Source organism: Aegilops tauschii, chromosome 5 (assembly GCF_002575655.3).
Source record: "Aegilops tauschii subsp. strangulata cultivar AL8/78 chromosome 5, Aet v6.0, whole genome shotgun sequence".
Taxonomy (NCBI): Eukaryota; Viridiplantae; Streptophyta; class Magnoliopsida; order Poales; family Poaceae; genus Aegilops; species Aegilops tauschii.
Window position 1 is genome coordinate 484,193,024 of NC_053039.3, and position 25,951 is coordinate 484,218,974.

At 44.7% G+C, this 25,951-nt stretch overlaps 1 protein-coding gene across 1 annotated transcript; it reads left to right on the plus strand.

The window, feature by feature from the left end:
* Positions 1–5,484: 5,484 nt before the first annotated feature.
* On the plus strand, positions 5,485–7,614 carry LOC109745083 (UDP-glycosyltransferase 83A1). The gene is made up of 2 exons (XM_020304222.4): positions 5,485–6,047; positions 6,117–7,614. Exons 1-2 carry the CDS (start codon positions 5,570–5,572, stop codon positions 7,001–7,003), a joined length of 1,365 nt encoding a protein of 454 aa, XP_020159811.1. The 5' UTR covers positions 5,485–5,569; the 3' UTR covers positions 7,004–7,614.
* The last annotated feature ends 18,337 nt before the right edge of the window (positions 7,615–25,951 follow it).

Genomic DNA, 25,951 nt, shown 5'->3' on the forward strand with positions numbered 1-25,951 from the left:
AGTTGTCGGCTAATTAAAATGAAGGAGTGGTTGTCATGGCATGTAGTGTTTCCCTTGCGTGTGAATAAAAAACCTCCCCACTTGTTATGCTACCGAAATTTCCGGCAAAAATTACCCCGACTTGTCAAATTTTTGGCCCTTTTTGTAAGAAAATGAAAACCTTAGGGGGTTTCATGCAAGAAAATTGACCTTGTTTGTAAGAAGAAAGAAATACTAGGGTGTTCAATGCAAAGAAATATTAGATGGAGGTGAGGATTTTTTTTCTAAGATGTTTTTATAGATGAAGCTGAGGACCCCATGTATTTTTGTAAATAAAGTGCGTACAACTTTCTCTCAAGCGGCGCCATAGGATAACACCCCAACCATTAGTGATATACTCAATGTCATGAGTCCTGCTCTCTTTTGTTGGCTGATGTTGTTATGCCACAGCCTGGTATAACTATATAGAACAATTGGATTGGATTGTTGTATATATCGGCCGGCGGTGCGAAGCCATTTTATGTACGAAGATGTTAATTTTTTGGTGTTCTGCTTTCATGCATTACCTATTCCATCTTTAAAAAGACTTATAGTTAAGAATGGAGGGAGTAGATAGCTTGCGAGCTGAATGCTAACTTGGCATGAATATGTACGAAGCCATTATTTTAATGGTGATCTGTTTTCATGCATTAAGCTCTTGGGTTCGACTCGTCCGGAACTTGAATACTCGGAACAAACATGTTCCTTAATATTGATCAGTTACCTTTATTCTAAATTTTAGGATGTGTGATTTGATTCGGCTATTGATGGTCCTTACTTACTGTACATTCATTTTGGTACTCCTCATGGACGTGTACGATCCATTTGTTAACTGTGAGTCTGTGATGAGTTTTATTCACAGCGTGTGGTACTTAAGGTTCCCCTACTTAAGCACTTTGGTCCACCTCACAAGGTGTTTAAGCTCTTGTAACAAGAGGCATATCATCTTTAGTTGATAGCGAGTTGGTACTTGCTACTGCCTAGCTCAGACATGCATTGTAACCATGTGATTGTTGACCATCAGCAAGCGAAGAGAATGTTGTAGCATCGCATTAACCTGACAAAATGATCTCTGCACTATCTAAATTCTCTGAGACAGTGGTATAATCTAGAGCCGCTGAGCTTTATGTTGTTTCAGTAGATTCAACCTCCAACTTTTGCATTCTTGGTCGCACACAACTAACTTACAAGATGAAGCTACACCATAAGAACATTCAGAATCAAGTTTATGGATGCGTTATTTTAATAGTGGGTGGGGATGTTTTTTCCCGAGACATTTACTAGTGAATCAAAAATCTTACAAGCATATAGGTTTTTCAAGTACCATTAGCCATCCATCTCTTAACATAACATCAGTACATAAGAAACTGCACTGACTGAGACTACTTACTACAAAGTAGAGGGTACCTAATGGTAGAACATAGCTAATTGCGGACGAACTCCACTAACTAAGAGTACTCACTACAAAGCAGACCGAGCAGAGGGTACCTAATGGCAGAACATAGCTAATTCCAGACGAAATGCATTGATTAGGATTACTTACTACAAAGTAGATCGCACGGAGCGTACCTAATGGCAGAACATAGCTAATTGCAGACAGAGGTGCACTCAAAGCTAATCGAGTAGAGGGGCTAATGGTAGAACATATCTAATTGCAGAATAGAGTAATGTGAGCGCCTGCGGCGATGACTAACGCCCCAACATGAGCGACAACAACATTCCGAGCTATCCGGGCTGGCCCATAGGCCGCGCAAAAGGGTGACCGCCCCAGGCCCCAAGACGGGAGGGGCCGAACTACAAATTATACTAGAAACATTATACATTTATACATTACATCTGAAAAAATATTAAATGCATAAAATAAAGGCTTAGTTCATAGGAGCGCAAGTTCTCGCTACATACTAATAGTCTATACCACGCGGAGCCAAACCAATTCGACTAGCGAAGATGAGTTTAAATACGCTAGTCTCCCTTTATGATGGATGTCTTAGTATCGTAATGAAATTTATGATAATGAGATTTCAATATTTAAACCAATACACAATTTTTCATTTGACAAACGGGTAGGAGATATCATTTGCACCAAATCAAACCAGGTGAATCTAGACAAGCACGCCATATAATCGAATCATACGCAAAAGTTCAATCAACAATTTTTTCGTTCTTCGATGATTCTATTATTGAACCCAACTTGCAAGCCACATTTGCTATTCCCTAGAAGTTTCTATGAATATGGTTGTGTAATATACGCTAGAAGCCACTATTAATATATTTGTTAGTGTTTATATAATTAAGAAATATCTATCATGATATTCAATAATATTAAAATATATAAGAACACACACATAGATATGCAAATATGTGTATACAATATATTGTTTATGCAATATTAGAAAATTAATTTAAATGATTTTTTAACAAGAAAGAGATTGTTGAGCACATCATACAATTTAAATTTTGCATAATAAATTTTTCAATAATATATATTACAATTGTATAACAATAAATAATATAACTATTATTTCGAATCACTGTTATGTGAATAAGTAATAGAAAATTATATAATTAAAATTATAATATGGTACAATTAGTTTTAAATAACTATAAAAGTTCAATATAAAAAATTATGTTTACATCGCCCTGGGCCCAAAAGTGGTTGGACTAACTCTGCTAGCTATGGCCAACACGTTAGCCGGCTATCCCAGGCATGAGATTAAGGAAACTCTCGGGAATACGAAGTTATCGAGAATGCTGCAGCACCACTTAACGCGAAGGACATAAGGGAGAAGTAGACGTTGTTGAAGAGGATCCCATGCATGCGAAGGTGGAAACTCTTGCGAAGACGAAACTATCCTCGGCAGCACTTCAAAGTTGACGGTGGGAGCTCGTCGAGAGTTTTTTTAGATCCCATCATCCACATTACAAGTGTGGCGCAACAGACCTGCACCGTGCAGCATGCCAAGGTGGCGAAACATTTTCTTTGATTATTTTCAGTAGCTTCAGTATAAAAAGAACCGAGGGGTGGCATTTGGTGTGAAGAAAATCCTATGTGACCTAGGTCACACGCATAGACCGTGAGACCCTCTCCAGCATAGGACAGGCAAGGCAAGTCAATTAATTCTCCAATTCCAATTAATTCTCTATAATCCCGTTCCTTTCATCCCACGGTCACACCAGTCTATCACCATGTATCCTGCAGGACGTCAACGGAGTAGAGGAGCTGGCCGGTGGCCGTGGACGGAGCTGAGCGCCGGTGGGGAGCTATGCAACAAGCAGGACGAGATGCTGGGGCGCCGAGGAGGGCGGTCGTAGACGACGGAGGAGAGCAGCCGGGGCGGCCGCGACCGCGGCCGCGGCGAGCGAGCCAGAGAAGCGCCTCAAGGGCGGGCTTCCGAGGCACCGAGGAACACCGGGCAGAGCAGCAAAGGCAGCGGGGACGGCGCCGGCACTGCCGCGACGAGCGAGCAGAAGAAGAAAAGGGCATACGTGCTTTGAGATTTAGTTTTGCCACGTGCCCTATGCTGGAGAGGGTCTCACGGTCGATGTGTGTGACCCAGGTCGCGTAGGATTTTCTTCCCATTTGGTGTCCACGGTTGCATGGCTGGGACTGCTGTCCATGGACATTTGGTGTCATCGGATGCACTAAGCCGATTGAGAGGTTAGCGGACTAAACGAAAGCATCCGATTTGGCGCTGCTCAGCTTTCTCAGAGCCAACATTTTGAAGCTCCTCAGAATCGGTGACTGCTTATAATGGTTAGGAATGTCAAAAAAAACAGAACATGAAACTACACGTGTCGATCACACCCAACAAGCTATCTATATCAGACCTGTAATTTTGTACAATTAACAGAGCAGATGAATTAGCTATTGTGAAATTTTACATCTCTACGCAGCCGCTCGAAAGCGCAAGGGGACAAGCTTTTATGTTGCTGCTTGGTCTAACTCTAATCGCTTTTAGAGAGTGACTACATGACTAACTACTGGCCATAAGAGCATCTTCAACAGCCGCCCAATGCACGGTATGCTAAAAACTAGTTTACAGCACGCCCATCGCCTGATTTGGCGCGGCGGGCGGTGCTGGCTCCAACAGCCGCGCTAAAATGCAGCGCGCAAAAATGCAGCGCGCGTGCATAGATATTTTGTCACCATACATAGTTCATAACATAGAAAAAACGGTACAAAGATATTTTATATAGCATAGATAAAAATGATACAAAAATATTTTACATAGTTCGTAGCATAGATAGATAAAAAGGACTACGGTGCCACTACATTAAACTACGGTGCAACTAGATAAACTACGGTGCAACTAGAACTACTCAGAGTCGTCCTCAACATCACTCTCGCTGGTGTTGTCCGAGGTAGAGATCCACACGTCCTTCCAACGTTCATCGTCGGACGTGAAGAACGACTTCCCACCGGCGTTGACGAGATCGCACTGCGATATAGCCAGTGCCTTCCGCCCGCACCGCGCGGCGCCTTGCCGTCCTCTCCGCCCAGAAGGTGCGCTCGTTGGCAACGTCCTCCGGGTGGCGCCGGCGATACTCCGCCATGGCTCGCTCGTCCTCCTCGGCGATGAGGAGGCGGCGCTGCCGCCGAGGGTGCTCCGCACGGTCCAGGTCCGTGATAAGACGAGGAGGAGGGGCGACGGCCTGCGCCTGCTCGCGTGTGTAGACGTTGCGGAAGTTCATCTGCGACGGAGGCCTCTCTAGGCGCCACGCTGCCGCGTCGTACGCGCAGGCAGCCTCGTGTGCCGTCTCGAATGTGTCGAGGCCGAGCCGGACGTTGCCGGACTGGATCTCGGCATAGTACGCGCCGGAGGGGCGCTCGCGGACGCCGCGGTAGCCCGAAGTTCCTCGGCGGCGCGGCGGCATGGTGGCGCGGTGGTGGCGGGGCGCTGCAGCGGCGAGAAAGCAGTGAAAGCGGCGAGGAGGCATGGGAAATGCGCACGTGGCAGTGTGGAGGAACGCGTGGCGAGCGCCGCAATTTATAGGTGCGCCGGAAGCGGTGCGCCAAATCTACCGTGCGACCGACAGCTTTCTCCCGCGCGCGCAAACGTTTACCGCGCGCGCTTGTTTCCCGCCTCCGCTGGAGCGCGCGAAAACTAAATGGGCATTTTACTGCGCGTGCGTCTTTTGGCGCGGCTGTTGGAGATGCTCTAAGATCAAGATTTTTTCATCACTTTTACAGCTAGCCCTAAAGTCTTCTCGGACGGTTTCTCGGAAGTGATTTAGAAATCGTTGCGTCTCTCTCTTTCTCTGTCCAATGCTGGTAGTCGTCGTTACGTCGTCTTACTACCATGATGATGAATAGTCCGGAAGGTTTTCCGGGAAAATATTTCCAAGATAACCTCTTCTGCTTAATTAAAGATAAACATATGGTCAACAGACTGGGAATCTGCTGACGCAAGCACTGACGAACATCAAATAATTTTGTGCACCCTTTCAAATACGCTCACGTGATGGGTTATCTCACTCCATACGGAGTGTCAAGCTTTGAACTTAGTGCAAACTTCTTGAGCTCACACACCATTCTAGATAGACAACCTCCATGGCTGCTGCTGCTGCTACTCAAACTCGTGTCATGGTGCTACCCTTCCCCGCGCAGGGCCATGTCATCCCGCTCATGGAGCTGTCTCGCAAGCTCGCCGAGCACGGCGTCGAGGTGGACTTCGTGAACACCGAGTTCAACCACGACCTCGTCATGGAAGCAATGGCAGAGAAGGGAGCAATTCCTGACGGGATCCACATGCTCACCGTTCCAGACGGCCTGGGCCCTGGAGACGACCACGCGGACATCGGCAAGTTTGTCAAGGACCTGCCGGCCGCCATGTCCGGCCGCCTCGAGGAGATGATCAGATCGAGGAAGATCAGGTGGGTGATCGTAGATGTGTCCATGAGCTGGGCACTGCAGGTGGCCACCGCGGCGGGTGCCCGTGTTGCCTCGTTCTCGACCTACTCTGCAGCCGTGTTTGCTCTGAGGATGAACCTCCCCAAACTGATAGAGGATGGTGTTCTTGATGAAAGTGGTAAGAGCAAATCAAACATTTTCATTCTTGGTATGGTTAAGATCGGCTGAGAATATGGAGCCTATTTAGGGAATGTACAGGGGGAGGGGAAGATCCAAATGGTGCCGCCCATCAACGCGTCGGAGATCCCCTGGGTCAGCCTGGCCAGCACCAGCGCTCCCGAGAGGCGCAGAAACAACATCCAGAACGTCCTCCAGACCAACCTGTCGCTGCCACTCGCCGAGGTGGTCATCTGCAACACCTCCATGGAGTTGGAGCCCGACGCTCTGGCCCTGCTCCCCAACGCGCTGCCTCTCGGCCCGCTGGTGGCGCCCACGTCGAGGCCGGCCGGGCACTTCTTGCCCGAGGACCTCGCCTGCCTCGCCTGGCTCGACGCGCAGCCCCCCGGCTCGGTCGTCTACGTGGCCTTCGGCAGCTCCGGCTTCCTGGACGCGACGCAGTTCCAAGAGCTCGCCGACGGGCTCGCGCTCTCCGGCCGGCCGTTCCTGTGGGTGGTCCGGCCAGACTTCACCATCGGAGCAGGGCAGGATCAGTTCGACCTCGACGCGTTCAGGCGGCGCGTGGAGGGGCAGGGGCTGGTGGTGGGCTGGGCGCCGCAGCAGCGCGTGCTCTCGCACCGCTCCGTGGCCTGCTTCGTGTCGCACTGCGGGTGGAACTCGACCGTGGAGGGCGTGCTGCACGGCGTGCCGTTCCTGTGCTGGCCCTACTTCGCGGACCAGTTCTGCAATCAGAGCTACGTGTGCAACGTGTGGGGCACCGGCGCCAGGCTCCGGCGAGACGGGCGAGGGGTCGTCGCGAAGGAGGAGATCGGGAGCAAGGTCGCGCGGCTTCTAGGAGACGGGGAGGTCAAGGCGAGGGCAGCGGCGTGGAAGGAGGTCGCGTGCGGCAGCATCCGGGAGGGAGGGTCCTCGCATGGGAACTTGCTCAAGCTTGTCAGCTTGCTGAGACAACAATGATCTCGACCGCGGCAGGCGGCAGGGCACGCACGACGTCGGCCGGCCAGTCCGATAAATAAAAGCATCCGTTGACACTCGCATGCAAAAGAATCTCACCAGCGGGAGTTACGGGATTACAGTGCTCCGATCCCCTCGTAGGTTCACATAGACATGGCGCCATACTCGCTCGGAAGCTGCCCGTGCACCGCGCCAGCGCTGCCAGTGCACCGAGAAAACGAGGACACGCACGCTTCTTCAGCAAGTCTCCAGTGGAGTAGGATTTTTTTTTTCCAGTGGAGTTGGATTGAAAGGCCGAAATCCGTTTCTTCTCTGTCTCAGGCTCGTGCCAGTTCATATGTGGAACTATTTCAGCCCAGCCCTGGAAGAAAATTCGGCCCAAATGCATGCTTTTTGAAACATTTTAGAGTTTTCTCCCCAAAAAACAAGATTTTTTTCCTGTTTGGCGCTTGAGGCGCCAGTTACTACTGTTGGTTACTAGGGTTGGGAGCTACCATACTAGTCAATTGACTTTTCTGGTCTTCATGGCACAACTTTGACTATGATTTTTTTGTATTATATGTCTATAAAATTAGTATAGAAACTTATGAAGTAAAATTGTTTTGCAAGACAAATATGACGATGACATTCGTACATGTCCAATCCTTGTATTCTGATATCTATTAATGGTCAAAGTCATGCATCAAAAACCGTGCAAAGTCAATCGCACCTTATATTTTGGGAAGGAGGGAGTACTAGGTATCGCTCATAACGTAAGCCGTGTCTGTCATGTCACTGCGCTACATGGTCCTGGCCCAGCGAGCACAGTCGGAGCTAGCGACGAAAGCTCACGCCTATTTTAATTTTGGGGTTTTATTATTCTTTTATTTCTTGTCTGTTAAATTTCAAGTAGAGAAAATACACGTCTTAAAAAACGTTTGAAAAAATGTTCAAACATTTAGAAAGTGTTCGTGAATTTAAAAAGTGGTCACACATCTAAGAAACGTTCACAAATTTGAAAAGGTTCACAAATATAAAAAAATGTTCAATAAATCAAAGCAATGTTCGTGAATTTGAAAAGTGTTCATGAATTTTAGAAAAAATCTTGAATTTGAAAGATTTCACGAATGTTTAAGATATTCATGTATTTGAAAATCATTCACAAATTTATAAAATGTTCATTAATTTTATAAAAAAAATGAAAAAACTAACAAAAAAGAATGAAAAACCAAGAGAAAACCAGAAAACTGGTAGATAACAAGGAATAAACAAAAAAACTATCGAATAAACAAAAAAGCTATGGAGCAAACAAAAAAATCAATGGAACCTTCCTACAACCAACAACAAGGTTCCAACCATGGCCTCGACCCGTTTCCATGAGTGTTCGCGGAAACCAGTAACCGGTCGGCCCACGGGAAGCATACAACGGGCGAGCGTTATGGTTAGCAGTTCTTATAAGCAATCTAAGCATTTGTGCCTGGTGTTTCCTAACAAGCACCCACGTTGGGAGGGTCGGGCTATTAGATGGGCCCGTCCATGTAGGCTTTTATTTTGCACCGGTTTTAGGAAGCTTCAGAATGACAAGCGATAGGTGTAAGAGATCCATCCCTTGGTATCCATTGTTCGTCCCATGCATCTCTCCCATCGCCGGTTCCATAGCTTTTGGATGCACCGCCCGCTAAAGATAATTCTTTCATTAATAGTAAGACTGTGTCATAGGAAAAACAAAAGTTGGAAGAGCACTTTATCCCCATGGACGTTGAGGTTATTCAGAAAATCCCACTCCCCATAAGAAGGCAACATGACTTCTGGGCATGGTACTTTAACAAACGTGACATTTTCTCAGTACAATTAGCCTACCATATGCTCCTTCCACAAAGGAGAAAAGGGAGGCTTGTCTACAAGGCCGGGCGACGAGCTTTGGCATGAAACAAGTGGAGAAAAACTCGTGCTTGCACTAGAAGATATTGGTCCCTTCAAAAGTCCATGTGTTCTTGTGGTGTCTAGCTACACACTCACTCCCAACTATAGGTGTGCTAGCGCACAGGAACATGCACCGGAGAATAAGGGGAAAATATGCGGACATTCTCACTCGTAAAGGTATTCGTTCTTAGAGTGCACTATGTCAAAGTGCGTATGGGAGCTCTTCGATGATAAAGTTATGGTGTCATTGTACTCAACGCAGGAACCGCACGCTCAGGATTGGCTATTTGCTCTATTTGACCATTTGAAACATGATGAACTCATTAGAGTTCTAGTCCTTCTTTTGAGCAATATAGCACCATCGAAGGAAGGTGATGCATGAGGACATTATTCATAGTCCATTGTCAGCGAATAGCCACGTTGATCGCTTCCGTGTTGATTGGGAGATGACTGTGGCTTATAAGGCTCCTAACTACCCGCAGCGGGCGACGATGACACATCCTCGATGGATAGCGACCTATGTGGTTTGTTAAGATTAATGGCGATGTTGGAGTTCCGAAGAATAGTAGCACACGTGATGTTGTAGTGGTCACACGAGATATCAATGGTGAAAACTTGGGCATGTCTGCTCTCCTTTCTGCAAGGCTAGATAACTCGGACACCCTCGAAGCTCTCTCCTTCTAAGTGAACATTTTCAAAACACATATTCAACATTTATTTTCATAAAATATGAGCATTTTCTTTAAACGTGATGGCATTTTTAAGTGTTATGAACATTTTTTATATATATTACGACTATTCTTTTGAATGGTATGAAACATTTTTTCAAAATTACGTGGACAAATTTTAGATTGTTTAAACATTGTTTAAAATGCCATGAACATATTTTTTATCGCGAGAACAATATCATGAACAATTTTTTACTTTGCCCGCCGGTGAAGGACTCCCTAATTTGGTGACCTCTTCGGCTGTAATTTTCATGGGCATGGGCCTTTGGCTGCATCATGGGCCTACCCATAGGAATTTCTCCGTCAAATGGTACAAACTTTTCTTACAAATAGCCTGAACAAATTTCAAAAATTCATTAACATTTTAGAAAATCTCATTAACATATTCTTAAATCTGCAAACATTTTTCTTCAATTGAATGAACAATTTTCAATTTTGCAAGAACAAGTTCTCACACGTGATGAACATTATTTTAATGGAGAAGACATTTGTAAAAATTAAATAAAGTGTTAAATATTTTTACACGGAATATATTGAAATATAAATGAAAGTAAAAAGGTTATAAAAGTAAAAAAGTGCAAATCAGACAAATTTGGGCCCGCCCACCAGAAGCTTCCCTTGACGCGAGGCAAGCGTTCGTCTCGCTAGAAGTGAGATAAAGAATGTTCATACTCCCAATCAACACCTTATGTGGCAAATTACTTGTAAATGCCTTACGCTTCCCGTGTGGATCGGCCACTAGCATGACCCAATAACTTCACAATATTTTCATATTTGGAAATATGTATAGTTCAATAAAATTGTTAAGTATGTTAATACAAAAAATAGCAAAAATAATAATTTCGTGTAACTCAATATGTAATTATATATATACAAAAAATGTTCATGCATTGTTTCAAAATATTTCCGCATACAAAATATATTCACGTAGCAAAAGATATGTTCGTGTGTTTCAGAAAAGTGTTCATATATTTTAAGAAAAAAATTGTGCATGTTTGAATGTGTGTCCATATAATTTGAAAAGGGAAATGTCCAAGCATTAGTCCATAAAACAAGGTACAGAAAACAAAATGTAAGAAATTAGTCTAAAAAATGAGAGGAGAAATAATAAAGGAAAGATGAATGAAAGAAAAGGATAAAACTAAACACAAGCAAACGGCTCAAAAACACGAGGGAGTGCATGTTTGCACGGCAATTAGTTGGAACGGGTGTAGAATATGAATTGGCCCAACCAAGGTAGTCAACATCGGATTGAACCTCCAATCATAGGATCGCAAATTGTAGACTCTTAACCATCAGTGTCATAGAAATGAAGATTCTGCTAACAAAAATCGAGAATCAGAGTGGTTACTTTGGATTGTAAAGTCATAGAATCGTGATTCTGACTACCTAAGCCCTGATCATGATAGTATGTTTTGGTGTCTATCGTTGTGAAATCCAGAAAGAAAAAAGTACTTGTCACATTAATCATGTTGTGTTGTGCTTACAAACGTTATTGATCCAAATATCATAACTGTAAGCTCCAATCAATTCCTACGATGAGGACTACTGTTAGGCCCCGTAGTTATGGATGTTTAAATTCTACAAATATAAGATTCTATCACAAGAGCTCGCGTAGCGGCGTGCGTCAACTCAACTATTAGGTACTTCCATTTATAAAACTTTCTAATAATGTTCATGAGAATTTGGCCCTGCCCAATCCGATGATTTTGTATTGAAGAGGTAAGGACTTGGTAGGACAAGAGGGGCAAGCACTAGGAGCATCATCAAGCATGGAGATGAAGGCAACTGGGCAAGCGCATAAGGGAAGATGATGGGGCTTCCAATGGAGATCCCAGGACTTTAAAATCATCGTGATGATGTCAAAGATATGGACAAAAAATTGTAAGATTACACTTTCTAGTTTATAGTTTCCTCATAGATGTGTGCCACGTGTCCTTAGTATTGGGATAGGCCAGCATTTTGGCAATAAAATATTAAAGACAATTTTAAGTGGTTTTAAGAGTGTCGGTTTAGGGAGGAATTCACCCAAGAGATGGATTACCACCCCTCTCTTGATGTCTGAATCCCCCTTTCTCCTCCTTAAATATCCCCTAAGGTGTTGTTATATTTGTGTTTTGTTTTAGTTAAAAGTCCATTGTAGTTGCAAGTCCGCGCATATTATAAGTGTGCTCCTTCAGTTTGCTTGATTTTGATCCGGTCAAAAGCTGGAATTGTTCTTTAAAAAAGCTTGCTTGAGACCATAGCTTTAAAGGGGCCTTCCTCCCGTGGGTTTGACAACTCAAGGTCACCTCAGGGGAAATAAGCGAGAATCTGGTCCATTTCCCGATCACCAAAGGAAGTAATCAATACCGTCAACCAGATAGTAGCCCATGCTGTATTCATGCCCATTGACAGTATAGTGGCAAGGATGAGCATTTCCTTCAGTCAGTCTAGCAAACAATGGTGATCGCTACAGCACAATGATGTCACTATGAGACTCGGGCATGCCAAAGAAAGGGTGCCAAATTCAAAGATCCTGTGATGCAACTGCTTCAAGAATGATGGTGGGCTTCTTAACATGACCCTGATATTGCCATTGTAAAGTTTTTGGACAGATCTTCCATTTCCAATGCATGTAGCGTGATCCGAACAAACCCGGACACCCTCTTGCTCCCGAGATTGCCAAGAGCCTCTTATTGCCTGCCATAGTTGGTTCTCTAAGGTACTAAGGTCCAAAAACCATGATCACGCCGGTTGTAAACCTGGCCATGGCATCTTCGCATGTGCTCTCAGACATTCGTAGGTACTCATCCCATGAATCAGCAGCCTTGCCGTGATGTCTACTACACAACCTTCTTCTTGTAGAAGTTGTTGGGCCTCCAAGTGCAGAGGTTTGTAGGACAGTAGCAAATTTTCCTCAAGTGGATGACCTAAGGTTTATCAATCTGTGGGAGGCGTAGGATGAAGATGGTCTCTCTCAAACAACCCTGCAACCAAATAACAAAGAGTCTCTTGTGTCCCCAACACACCCAATACAATGGTAAATTGTATAGGTGCACTAGTTCGGCGAAGAGATGGTGAAACCAGTGCAATATGGATGGTAGATATAGGTTTTTGTAATTTGAAAATATAAAAACAGCAAGGTAACTAATGATAAAAGTGAGCGAAAACGGTATTGCAATGCGTTGAAACAAGGCCTAGGGTTCATACTTTCACTAGTGCAAATTCTCTCAACAATAATAACATAATTGGATCATATAACTATCCCTCAACATGCAATAAAGAGTCACTCCAAAGTCACTAATAGCGGAGAACAAACGAAGAGATTATTGTAGGGTACGAAACCACCTCAAAGTTATCCTTTCTGATCAATCTATTCAAGAGTCCGTAGTAAAATAACACGAAGCTATTCTTTTCGTTTGATATATCCTAGAGTTCGTACTAGAATAACACCTTAAGACACCAATCAAACAAAACCCTAATGTCACCTAGATACTCCAATGTCACCACAAGTATCCGCGGGTATGATTATACGATATGCATCACACAATCTCAGATTCATCTATTCAACCAACACAAAGAACTTCAAAGATTACCCAAAGTTTCTACCGGAGAGTCAAGACGAAAAGGTGTGCCAACCCCAATGCATAATTTGACAAGGTCACAGAACTCGCAAGTTGATCACCAAAACATACATCAAGTGGATCACGTGAATATCCCATTGCCACCACAGATAAGCACATGCAAGACATACATCAAGTGTTCTCAAATCCTTAAAGACTCAACCCGATAAGATAACTTCAAAGGGAAAACTCAATCCGTTACAAGAGAGTAGAGGGGAGAAACATCATAAGATCCCAACTATAATAGCAAAGCTCGCGGTACATCAAGATCGTGCCAAATCAAGAACACGAGAGAGAGAGAGAGAGAGATCAAACACATAGCTACTGGTACATACCCTCAGCCCCGAGGGTGAACTACTCCCTCCTTGTCATGGAGAGCGCCGGGATGATGAAGATGGCCACCGGTGATGGATCCCCCCTCCGGCAGGGTGCCGGAACAAGGTCCTGATTAGTTTTTGGTGGCTACAGAGGCTTGCGGCGGCGGAACTCCTGATCTAGGTTTCTTTTCGGGGGTTTATGTATTTATAGGAATTTTTGGCGTCGGTCTCACGTCAGGGGGTCTCCGAGTCGTCCACGAGATAGGGGGACGCGCCCAGGGTGGTTGGGCGCGCCCTCCACCCTCGCGGACGGCTCGGGACTCTTCTGGCCCAACTCTTTTACTCCGGGGGCTTCTTTTGGTCCATAAACAATCCACAAAAATTGGCAGGTCAATTGGACTCCGTTTGGTATTCCTTTTCTGTAGAACTCAAAAACAAGAAAAAAAAACAAAAACTAGCACTGGGCTCTAGGTTAATAGGTTAGTCCCAAAAATCATATAAAATAGCATATAAATGCATATAAAACATCCTAGATGAATAATATAATAGCATGGAACAATGAAAATTTATAAATACCTTGGAGACGTATCAAGCATCCCCAAGCTTAATTCCTGCTCGTCCTCGAGTAGGTAAATAATAAAAACTGAATTTTTGATGTGGAATGCTACCTAACATTATTATCAATGTAATTTTCTTTATTGTGGCATGAATGTTCAGATCTGAAAGATTCAAGACAAAAGTTTAATATTGACATAAAAATAATAATACTTCAAGCATACTAACAAAGTAATCATGTCTTCTCAAAATAACATGGTCAAAGAAAGTTCATCCCTACAAAATCATATAGTTTGGCTATGTTCCATCTTCATCACACAAAATGTTCAAATCATGCACAACCCCGATGACAAGCCAAGCAATTGTTTCATACTTTAGTATTCTCAAACTTTTTCAACTTTCACGCAATACATGAGCACGAGCCATGGACATAGCACTATAGGTGAAATAGAATGGTGGTTGTGGAGAAGACAAAAAAGAGGAAGATGGTCTCACATCAACTAGGCGTATTAATGGGCGATGGAGATGCCTATCAATAGATATCAATGTGATTGAGTAGGGATAGACATGCAACAGATGCACTAGAGCTATAAATGTATGAAAGCTCAACAAAAGAAACTAAGTGGGTGTGCATCCAACTTGCTTGCTCACGAAGACCTAGGGCATTTTGAGGAGGCCCATCGTTGGAATATACAAGCCAAGTTCTATAATGAAAAATTCCCACTAGTATATGAAAGTGATAAAATAAGAGACTCTCTATCATGAAGATCATGGTGCTACTTTGAAGCACAAGTGTGGAAAAAGGATAGTAGCATTGTCCCTTCTCTCTTTCTCTCTCTCTCTCTCTCTTTGTTTGGCTTCTTTGGTCTTCCTTGTTTTTTTTCATTGGCTTCTTTGGCCTTTTTTTTTTTCCTCACACGGGACAATGCTCTAATAATGATGATCATCATACTTCTATTTATTTACAACTCAAGGATTACAACTCGATACTTAGAACAAAATATGACTCTATATGCTTGCCTCCGGCGGTGTACCGGGATGTGCAATGAATCAAGAGTGACATGTATGAAAAAGTATGAATGGTGGCTTTGCCACAAATACGATGTCAACTACATGATCATGCAAGGCAATATGACAATGATGGAGCGTGTCATAATAAACGGAACGGTGAAAAGTTGCATGGCAATATATCTCGGAATGGATATGAAAATGCCATAATAGGTAGGTATGGTGGCTGTTTTGAAGATGGTAAATGGTGGGTTTATGGTACCGGCGACAGTTGCGCAATAATAGGGAGGCTAGCAATGGTGGAAGGGTGAGAGTCGGCACTGTGGTTTAATGAGCAGAAAACCACTAAAAGCACAGGCGATGTGCAGGAAATAGCGGTCCTAAAATGAGTCTCCCCCATGAGCATTTTGCATCACGATATCTTTTTCTTCCTCATTTTTATTTTGGTTTTCGTATCACGGATGTTAGTTCGCGCTTTATGGCATTTCAACGAGCAGTGCGAATAATCCATGGACTCATCATTAGTCATAAAGAACTCACATACTTATTGCAAAAATCTACAAGTCATCAAAACCAAGCACTACATGCATGCTCCTAGGGGGATAGATTGGTAGGAAAAGACCATCACTCGTCCCCGACCGCCACTCATAAGGAATACAATCAAAGAAACACCTCATGCTTCAAATTTGTTACACAACGGTTACCATACGTGCATGCTACGGGACTTGCAAACCTCAACACAAGTATTTCTCAAATTCACAATTAATCTACTAGCATGACTCTAATATCACCATCCACATGTCTCAAAACAATCATCAAGCATCAAACTTCTCTTAGTATTCAATGCACTTATTATGAATGTTTTTATTATAACCCTCTTGGATGCCTATCATATTAGGACTAAATTCATAACCAAAGTAAATTACCATGCTGTTTAGAGACTCTCAAAATGATATAAGTGAAGCATGAGAGTTCAATACAACAACAACAACAACAACAACAAAGCCTTTAGTCCCAAACAAGTTGGGGTAGGCTAGAGGTGAAACCCATAAGATCTCGCAACCAACTCATGGCTCTGGCACATGGATAGCAAGCTTCCACGCACCCCTGTCCATAGCTAGCTCTTTGGTGATACTCCAATCCTTCAGGTCTCTCTTAACGGACTCCTCCCATGTCAAATTCGGTCTACCCCGCCCTCTCTTGACATTCTCCGCACGCTTTAGCCGTCCGCTATGCACTGGAGCTTCTGGAGGCCTGCGCTGAATATGCCCAAACCATCTCAGACGGTGTTGGACAAGCTTCTCTTCAATTGGTGCTACCCCAACTCTATCTCGTATATCATCATTCCGGAGTCGATCCTTCCTCGTGTGGCCACACATCCCTCTCAACATACGCATCTCTGCCACACCTAACTGTTGAACATGTCGCCTTTTAGTCAGCCAACACTCAGCGCCATACAACATTGCGGGTCGAACCGCCGTCCTGTAGAACTTGCCTTTTACCTTTTGTGGCACTCTCTTGTCACAGAGAATGCCAGAAGCTTGGCGCCACTTCATCCATCCGGCTTTGATTCGATGGTTCACATCTTCATCAATCCCCCCATCCCCCTGCAGCATTGACCCCCAATACCGAAAGGTGTCCTTCTGGGGAACCACCTGGCCATCAAGGCTAACCTCCTCCTCCTCACACCTAGTAGTACTGAAACCGCACATCATGTACTCGGTTTTAGTTCTACTAAGCCTAAACCCTTTCGATTCCAAGGTTTGTCTCCATAAATCTAACTTCCTATTTACCCCTGTCCGACCATCGTCAACTAGCACCACATCATCTGCAAAGATCATACACCATGGGATATCTCCTTGTATATCCCTTGTGACCTCATCCATCACCAATGCAAAAATATAAGGGCTCAAAGCTGACCCCTGATGCAGTCCTATCTTAATCGGGAAGTCGTCAGTGTCGACATCACTTGTTCGAACACTTGTCATAACATTATCGTACATGTCCTTGATGAGGGTAATGTACTTTGCTGGGACTTTGTGTTTCTCCAAGTCCCACCACATGACATTCTGTGGTATCTTATCATAGGCCTTCTCCAAGTCAATGAACACCATATGCAAGTCCTTCTTTTGCTCCCTATATCTCTCCATAAGTTGTCGTACCAAGAAAATGGCTTCCATGGTCGACCTCCCAGGCATGAAACCAAACTGATTTTTGGTCACGCTTGTCATTCTTAGCGGTGCTCAATGACTCTCTCCCATAGCTTCATTTATGGCTCATCAGCTTAATTCCACGATAATTAGTACAACTCTGAACATCCCCCTTGTTCTTGAAGATTGGTACTAATATAATCCGTCTCCATTCTTCTGGCATCTTGTTTGCCCGAAAAATGAGGTTGAAAAGCTTGGTTAGCCATACTATCGCTATGTCCCCGAGACCTTTCCACACCTCAATGGGGATACAATCAGGGCCCATCGCCTTGCCTCCTTTCATCCTTTTTAAAGCCTCCTTGACCTCAGACTCCTGGATTCGCCGCACAAAACACATGCTGGTCTCATCAAAGGAGTCGTCCAATTCAATGGTAGAACTCTCATTCTCCCCATTGAACAGCTTGTCGAAGTACTCCCGCCATCTATGCTTAATCTCCTCGTCCTTCACCAAGAGTTGGTTTGCTCCGTCCTTGATGCATTTGACTTGGCCAATGTACCTCGTCTTCCTCTCTCGGATCTTGGCCATCTTATAGATGTCCCTTTTGCCTTCCTTCGTGCCTAACTGTTGGTAGAGGTCCTCATATGCCCGACCCCTTGCTTCACCAACAGCTCGCTTTGCAGCCTTCTTTGCCATCTTGTACTTCTCTATGTCATCTGCACTCCTATCCGGTATAGGCGTCTGAAGCAATCTTTCTTCTCTTTAATCGCCTTCTGGACATCATCATTCCACCACCAGGTATCCTTATCTTCGCTCCTCCTTCCCCTGGACACTCCAAACTCCTCCGAGGCCACCTTACGAATGCAAGTCGCCATCTTCATCCACACATTGTCCGCATCCCTCCTTCCTCCCAAGGGCCCTCCTTAATGACCCTCTCCTTGAACGCCTGAGCTACCTCCCCCTTGAGCTTCCACCACTTCGTTCTAGCGACTTTGGCATGCTTATCCCGCTGGACACGAATCCGAAAGCGGAAGTCAGCAACCACCCGCTTATGCTGGGGTACAACACTCTCTCCAGGTATCACCTTACAGTCTAGGCACGCACACCTATCTTCTCTTCTCGAGAGGATGAAATCAATCTGGCTAGAGTGTTGGCCACTACTAAAAGTCACCAGATGTGATTCTCTCTTTCTAAAGAGGGTGTTAGCTACAATCATGTTGTAGGCTAGAGCAAAGCTTAAGACATCCTCTCCTTCTTGATTCCGGATGCATAGCCAAAGCCCCCATGCGCCTGTTCAAAACCTGTGTTAGATGTACCCACGTGGCCATTGAGGTCTCCTCCTATGAAGAGCTTCTCACCAATCGGTACACTCCTAACCATGTCTTCCAGGCCTTCCCGAAACTCCCTCTTGGTGTTCTCATTGTGGCCTACTTGCGGGGCATACGCGCTGATAACATTGAGAACCAAGTCCTCAACTATCAGCTTGACCAGGATAATCCGGTCCCCACATCTCTTGACGTCTACCACTCCATACTTGAGACTCTTGTTGATCAAGATGCGAATGATGATCATCACAGAGTTCAATAATTTCTTCAAAATAAAACTACCGCCGTGCTCTAAAAATATATAAGTGAAGCACTAGAGCAAATGACAAACTACTCCAAAAGATATAAGTGAAGATCAATGAGTATTTGAATAATTATGTAACTATGTGAAGACTTTATAACATTTAAGAATTTTAGATCTTGGGATATTATTCAAACAGCAAGCAAAACAAAATAAAACAAAATGACGCTCCAAGCAAAACACATATCATGTGGTGAATAAAAATATAGCTCCAAGTAAGGTTACCGATGAACGAAGACGAAAGAGGGGATGCCTTCCGGGGCATCCCCAAGCTTAGGCTCTTGGTTGTCCTTGAATATTACCTTGGTGTGCATTGGGAATCCCCAAGCTTAGGCTCTTGCCACTCCTTATTCCATAGTCCATCGAATCTTTACCCAAAACTTGAAAACTTCACAACACAAAACTCAACAGAAAACTCGTAAGCTCCGTTAGTATAAGAAAATAAATCACCACGTATGGTACTGTTGTGAACTCATTCTAAATTCATATTGGTGTAATATCTACTGTATTCCAACTTCTCTATGGTTCATACCCTCCGATACTACTCATAGATTCATCAAAATAAGCAAACAACACATAGAAAACAGAATCTGTCAAAAACAGAACAGTCTGTAGTAATCTGTTTTGTTCGAATACTTCTGGAACTCCAAAATTTCTGAAATAAATTGGTGAACGTGAGGAATTTGTCTATTAATCATCTGCAAAAAGAATCAACCTAAAAGCACTCTCCAGTAAAAATTGGCAGCTAATCTCGCGAGCGCAAAAGTTTCTGTTTTTTACAGTAAGATCGCAAAGACTTCACCCAAGTCTTCCCAAAGGTTCTACTTGGCACAAACACTAATTAAAATATAAAACCACATCTAACCAGAGGCTAGATAGATTATTTATTACTAAACAGGAGCAAAAGGCAAAGAACAAAGATAAAATTGGGTTGCCTCCCAACAAGCGCTAACGTTTAACGCCCCTAGCTAGGCATGATGATTTCAATGATGCTCACATAAAAGATAAGAATTGAAACATAAAGAGAGCATCATGAAGAATATGGCTAGCACATTTAAGCCTAACCCACTTCCTATGCATAGGGATTTTGTGAGCAAACAATTTATGAGAACAAGAATCAACTAGCATAGGAAAGCAAAACAAGCATAACTTCAAGATTTTAAGCACATAGAGAGGAAACTTGATATTATTGCAATTCCTACAAGCATATATTCCCCCCTCATAACAATTTTCAGTAGCATCATGAATGAATTCAACAATATAACCATCACATAAAGCATTCTTTTCATGATCTACAAGCATAGAATTTTTATTACTCTCCACATAAGCAAATTTCTTCTCATCAATAGTAGTGGGAGCAAACTCAAAATAACTATCATGTGAGGCATAATCCAATTAAAAATTAAAATCAAGATGACAAGTTTCATGGTTATCATTGTTTGTTATAGCATACATGTCATCACAATAATCATCATAGATAACAACTTTGTTCTCATAATCAATTGGAACCTCTTCCGAAATAGTGGATCATCACTAAATAAAGTCATGACCTCTCCGAAACTACTTTCATCAACATAATCATCATAAAAAGGAGGCATGCTATCATCATAATAAATTTGCTCATCAAAACTTGGGGGACTAAAAATATCATCTTCATTAAACATAGCATCCCCAAGCTTGTGGCTTTGCATATCATTAGCATCATGGATATTCAAAGAATTCATACTAACAACATTGCAATCATGCTCATCATTCAAATATTTAGTGCCAAACATTTTAATGCATTCTTCTTCTAACATTTGAGCACAATTTTCATTTCCATCATTTTCACGAAAGATATTAAAAAGATGATGCATATGAGGCACCCTCAATTCCATTTTTTAGTTTTCTTTTATAGACTACACTAGTGATAAAAAAGAAACAAAAAAATTCAATTGCAAGATCTAAAGATATACCTTCAAGCACTAACCTCCCCGGCAACGGCTCCAGAAAAGAGCTTAGTTGACGGGGTGTTAGTGCCGCTTACCTAGCCTCCCCGGCAACGGCGCCAGAAAAGAGCTTGATGTCTACTACACAACCTTCTTCTTGTAGACGTTGTTGGGCCTCCAAGTGCAGAGGTTTGTAGGACAGTAGAAAATTTCCCTCAAATGGATGACCTAAGGTTTATCAATCCGTGGGAGGCGTAGGATGAAGATGGTCTCTCTCAAACAACCCTGCAACCAAATAGCAAAGAGTCTCTTGTGTCCCCAACACACCCAATACAATGATAAAAACAGCAAGGTAATCTGATGGTAGATATAGGTGCACTAGTTCGGCGAAGAGATGGTGAAACCAGTGCAATATGGATGGTAGATATAGGTTTTTGTAATCTGAAAATATAAAAACAGCAAGGTAACTAATGATAAAAGTGAGCGAAAACGGTATTGCAATGCGTTGAAACAAGGCCTAGGGTTCATACTTTCACTAGTGCAAGTTCTCTCAACAATAATAACATAATTGGATCATATAACTATCCCTCAACATGCAACAAAGAGTCACTCCAAAGTCACTAATAGTGGAGAACAAACGAAGAGATTATTGTAGGGTACGAAACCACCTCAAAATTATCCTTTCTGATCAATCTATTCAAGAGTCCGTAGTAAAATAACACGAAGCTATTCTTTCCGTTCGATCTATCCTAGAGTTCTTACTAGAATAACACCTTAAGACACAAATCAACCAAAACCCTAATATCACCTAGATACTCCAATGTCACCACAAGTATCCACGGGTATGATTATACGATATGCATCACACAATCTCAGATTCTTATATTCAACCAACACAAAGAACTTTAAAGAGTGCCCCAAAGTTTCTACCGGAGAGTCAAGACGAAAACGTGTGCCAACCCCAATGCATAAGTTCACAAGGTCACATAACTCGCAAGTTGATCACCAAAACATACATCAAGTGGATCACGTGAATATCCCATTGTCACCACAGATAAGCACATGCAAGACATACATCAAGTGTTCTCAAATCCTTAAAGACTCAATCCGATAAGATAACTTCAAAGGGAAAACTCAATCCATTACAAGAGAGTAGAGGGGGAGAAACATCATAAGATCCAACTATAATAGCAAAGCTCGTGGTACATCAAGATCGTGTCAAATCAAGAACACGAGAGAGAGAGAGAGAGAGAGAGAGAGAGAGAGAGATCAAACACATAGCTACTGGTACATACCCTCAGCCCCGAGGGTGAACTACTCCCTCTTCGTCATGGAGAGCGCCGGGGTGATGAAGATGGCCACCGGTGATGGATCCCCCCTCCGACAGGGTGCCGGAACAGGGTCCCGATTGGTTTTTGGCGGCTATAGAGGCTTGCGGCGGCGGAACTCCCGATCTAGGTTTCTTTTCGGGGGTTTCTGTATTTATAGGAATTTTTGGCGGCGGTCTCACGTCAGGGGGGTCTCTGAGTCGTCCACGAGATAGGGGGACGCGCCCAGGGGGGTAGGGCGCGCCCTCCACCCTCGTGGACGGCTCGGGACTCTTCTGGCCCAACTCTTTTACTCCGGGGGCTTCTTTTGGTCCATAAAAAATCCACAAAAATTGGCAGGTTGGCATTCCTTTTCTGTAAAACTCAAAACAAGGAAAAAACAGAAACTGGCACTGGGCTCTAGGTTAATAGGTTAGTCCCAAAAATCATATACAATAGCATATAAATGCATATAAAACATCCTAGATGGATAATATAATAGCACGGAACAATCAAAAATTATAGATACGTTGGAGACGTATCATGCCGCATGCAAGCACCCGTAGTGCGGCCGTGCACTTCTGGTAACCAGAGAACCCAATCCTTCCCACAACGTCTTTCTTCAAGATGAAGTAGTCATCAAAGGACCGGATGCCTCATCGCCGTCTCACCGTGTAGTCCTCCTCGTCGGAGGAGCGGTCAGACAACTCAACATAGTGCCCGTATATGTATTCCATATCCGAATCCATTGCTTCAAAGAAGAAGGGACAAAAGTATTTGGCTTGGGCAATTCACTCAGCAGTTGCCGGGCATGGTGAGCATGGTAGGAGTCGATGGTACCTGCGCAGCGATCAGAGGAGAGGTGTGGAGTAGCGGCGAAGGCAAAAAGAAAGACGGAAGGAGAGAAAGTGTGAGGATGGACGCGCGGGGTCCGGGAAGGGTTTTGGGTGGGCCGGGGGTGTCGGAGTCCTACGTGGGCGCTGTCCGGACCCCGTCTCGTGTTTGCTGAAAAATGTACATCTGAATCGCTCGGCGGACTGATATGGACCCACGTTGGATGCATGGCTCAACACGTCCGAACCGTGCAGTCCGAACGATTGCGGGTGGTTTGAGAGCCCGCTTTGGAGATGCCCTTGAGTCCTTTTAAGGCTTTGGCTAGAGATGCTCTAGTATTTCGACATGTTTATTTTGAATGATAAGAAGAGAAGAAAGAAAGGGCTATCTGATTTATAAAACGAAAAAAAGTTAAAATGGAATTGTTTTCATTGGAAAAATATAGTTTGCCAACTCGAGTCTACACTCTTCCCCCCTGCCTAACTAGAGCTGATTGAACAATTGGAAACATGGTGCCGGGCTGCCGGGCGATGCGGCTGTCCCGATTCCAGCATCGGCACGCATGGTCGCGCAGTCGTCGGTGGTGTCGGCCAGTCGGTGCGCACCCCCCACGCGAGTGAGGGAAGGTGCAACGCAACCGCGTACATACCGAACGGCAAGGAAGACGTGTGGAGTCGCTGGTAACCCAGCAGGCACGCACGTCGGAAAAAGTCAAATCCCGTTGGGCACGGGAAGATTCCCGCAGCCCGCCCCGCCCCATGTTACCGCTGCCACCATCGCCTCCAGCTCACTGGAGAACCGAACCAACCGGACAGGTCGACCGCTTTTGTCCCCGCGCGCCTCTCCTCCCCTCACGGGAGAAAGAGACGAACAAGGGGAGATACGCCGTCGACGCGTCCTGATCGAGCCGGGGGCCTCCGGTGTGTGTGATCGGGTCATCGGCGCCGCATGGGCGCGCACGCACGCACGTCTGGCTGGCCGGGGGCGACCGGTGGGCTGGAGTTTTCCCGGTGCGCGCTGGCCTATCCGTCTGTCTGTACGTGGTGCGTCGGCCTCTGCTGCGAACGAAAAACTCGTGCCGATATCGCGTTCCACCCGTCTCGCACCGCACACGTACGCGTACGCGGATCGCCCAACTGATTGCCGTCGCTACCACTGCCAGTGTCGGGACAAGCAGTGTGGGTACAAAAGATTGGGTAATGCTTTGTCTTCAGCTGGGCTGATGCAAAACAAATGCCCGAACTGACACAGCGGAAGCGTGTAAGAAAACGTTGATGAAATACTAGTAGCAAAATATGTGAAGGGCGACATCTCTGTCGGTGCAACTAATTGCCGTTGCCGCTGCGATGGAGCACGAGGAGAAAAAAAAAAAAGAAAGAACCTACGCTTTTGGCGCCAACAATGATTTTCTCACTACCCCAACTGTTAGGTGAGCACGGCTGCCCACATGCTCGCACGTAGTACTAGTCGGGTGCACAAAAGCGGACGCAGGCCATGCTGATGGCCATTTTTGAAACAGGGTGCGTCGGGGATAATCATCCCCACGAGATAAACTAAAAGGGAGGGAGAAGAAATGAGTGAACGAGCAGCGAATCTGTTGGTGCATGCCATTCACCTCTGCTTTGCATGCATCCATCCACCATGGCAATGGCATGCATCCTGGCCTAACCAAACTGTTATTTCCAGCCTAGTCGTCGTCGTCGTCGTCGTCATCCCTCCTAACTCTGCCGAACCAAACCATCACGAGTCCATCCAGTCCAAGCGCGATTGACTTGCTGAAACCACGCGACAGCTGCGTGTGTCTCCCAAACCTTGACGAGATGGCCCCGGCCTGCTGCAGCCATTCTCGGCCCCAATCGCGTCGGAGCCGGGGGTCAAACATTAGGCATTGTCAGTTCGCATGGAGTCTCTCGATGCAGTCGCAGTTCGGTACGAGTTGCTATTTTTCAGAGTTTGGACGCGTACGCACTGTACGCAGGTCCGCGTTCAGGTCCAGAGAGCGGATTGCGACCTCCTCAAATTCGGAGGCTGAAAATAACCGGCACTGCATTTTCAGCAACAAATCATACCCTTCCCCGGAAAGAATCCGCGTAATTAAACGACGAATAAAAGCGCATTACGTAATTAAACACGCTTCCCTAAAAAAAAGCGTATTACTACTGCGGTAGATTCTGTAACCGTTTGGTATATTCGTTATCACAAACAAAAGAAGAAAAAAAACCTCCAAGCAAACCAGATCCAAGAAGAGACGAGGGTAAACCGAGCGTCGTTCTCCGTCGCATCAAGCAAAGCAAAGCAGCCCGAGGTTGAAGGTAATGCAAGACAACCGCTAGCTCCCTCCCCTCCTCTCTGCTCCGGCTCGCACTCGTCGCTGTCGTCTTTGCGTGCTCGGGACGCTCGGATCGCTAATTTTCCGGTGCTTTGGCGGTACACAAGTCAGTAGGGGGTTTATTGCGCTCCCTTGCATTGCTCGCTTGAGCCTCACTCAAAGGCCCAGCTTTTTCTTCCCGTTAGTTGCTCCCGTACGTAGCTAGCGGCTCCAACCGTATCGGGTGGGGGGACTCGATGTCGGTGGATCTGCTGCTTAGATTATGGTTGAGACTGGGGGTGGTTTGAGATGCAGATCCGGTGTTTGTTAAAATGTCTCTGAGTGAGCTTCTCTTTATTTTGTTGTTGGCGATTGCTGCTGCCTGCTCATGTTGGTAGTGCATATTCTTTTAATCATGGTTTGCTTGATTTGTTTCCTTATGCTTTTCTTATGACTCTCTTAATCTTGAAGAAACTGACATAATGCTAGTATGATTTTCTTTCTGGTATAAGAGTGCATATGGTTTGTTTGTGTTTTTTCTTTAGGGGAGTTTCTTTCATGTGATGTGTATAAATAATGCATTATGGTACTTGAGAAATTTGTCATATAGGAAAATGAAGTTCTGGTTTTTGTTGACTTGTTAGCTAGGACGTCTGACAACCCATGACCTTGGACTGTGTAAACA

Excerpts from the sequence above, each read along its gene's own strand:
- LOC109745083 (XM_020304222.4), top strand. The coding sequence starts at position 5,570 with ATGGCTGCTGCTGCTGCTACTCAAACTCGTGTCATGGTGCTACCCTTC. Across the intron at positions 6,048-6,116 it reads TGGTGTTCTTGATGAAAGTG|GGAATGTACAGGGGGAGGGG; the intron begins GTAAGAGCAAAT and ends GAGCCTATTTAG.